Raw genomic sequence first — 910 nt, 5'->3', positions numbered from 1 at the left:
CCCCCCCTTTTGCTTCTATCAGGTTTTGAAAAACCACAGCCTGATGAGCAAAGTGGTCTACGTTATGACCGTGGTCTCCATTGTGGTGGTGTCCCACTTTGTCCTGGCGGTGCAGTGGCTTCTTCCTTATTATTACTCCATCGCAACTCCTGTGCTGCTTCTGAGTCGGCTCGTGATGTACTGGTAAGTACAGGCAGTTGGCGGGTGCTCTGATGTGGTTTGCTTCCTCTTTCTTTCCTGTCATACATCTATCGTCTTTATAAATCTCTCCTTGCGGGTGGTTGGCGGGTGCTCTGATGTGGTTTGCTTCCTCTTTCTTTCCTGTCATACATCTATCGTCTTTATAAATCTCTCCTTGGGGGTGCTCTGGTGTCGTTTTCTCCTTCTTTCCTTGCTGTCAAACTTCTATCGTCCTTATAAATCTTTCCTTGTGTGTGATTGGTGGGTGCTCTGGTGTCGTTTGCTCCTTCTTTCCTTCCTGTCAAACATTTATCGTCCTTATAAATCTCTCCTCCTTTTTTGTGTTTGTTACTCTTTTGTAACACTTCTACTCTTCGGCATTTATATGACCTTATTGTGTTGCAAGTTCCGTAAAACACTTACTAAAACTAAATTAAAATCTCCCCTCCCTTTTTGTGTTTGTTACTCTCTTGTAACACTTCTAACCTTCAGCACTTATAAGACCTTATCGTGTTGCAACTGCTCTAACCTCTCTACCTAACGTTCTTGGTGATGGCCTTTCTATTTCTATCATGAATGTAAGTAACGGCTAGTCACACACCATGCACTAGATGACATGGTTAATTTTCTTTGTAGTTACCTGATAAATCAAAGAGTTCTTGGCTCTGGCCTTTCTTGAATTGTAAGAAATATAATACTTTTGTAGAAAAACAGCTGAGATATATATATG

At 41.6% G+C, this 910-nt stretch overlaps 1 protein-coding gene across 1 annotated transcript in view; it reads left to right on the top strand.

Moving 5' to 3' along the window:
* The window catches only part of LOC101846918 (glycerophosphocholine acyltransferase 1), a 16,734-nt gene that overhangs the window by 3,978 nt on the left and 11,846 nt on the right, over window positions 1–910 (top strand). Inside the window, exon 4 of the mRNA XM_005108475.3 lies at window positions 23–183. Coding sequence (XP_005108532.1) covers window positions 23–183 — 161 coding nt within the window. The remainder of the gene's footprint in view (window positions 1–22; window positions 184–910) is intronic.

Source organism: Aplysia californica, unplaced genomic scaffold (assembly GCF_000002075.1).
Source record: "Aplysia californica isolate F4 #8 unplaced genomic scaffold, AplCal3.0 scaffold00692, whole genome shotgun sequence".
NCBI classification, from domain to species: Eukaryota; Metazoa; Mollusca; class Gastropoda; order Aplysiida; family Aplysiidae; genus Aplysia; species Aplysia californica.
This window is presented reverse-complemented; position numbering and strand designations above follow the sequence as displayed.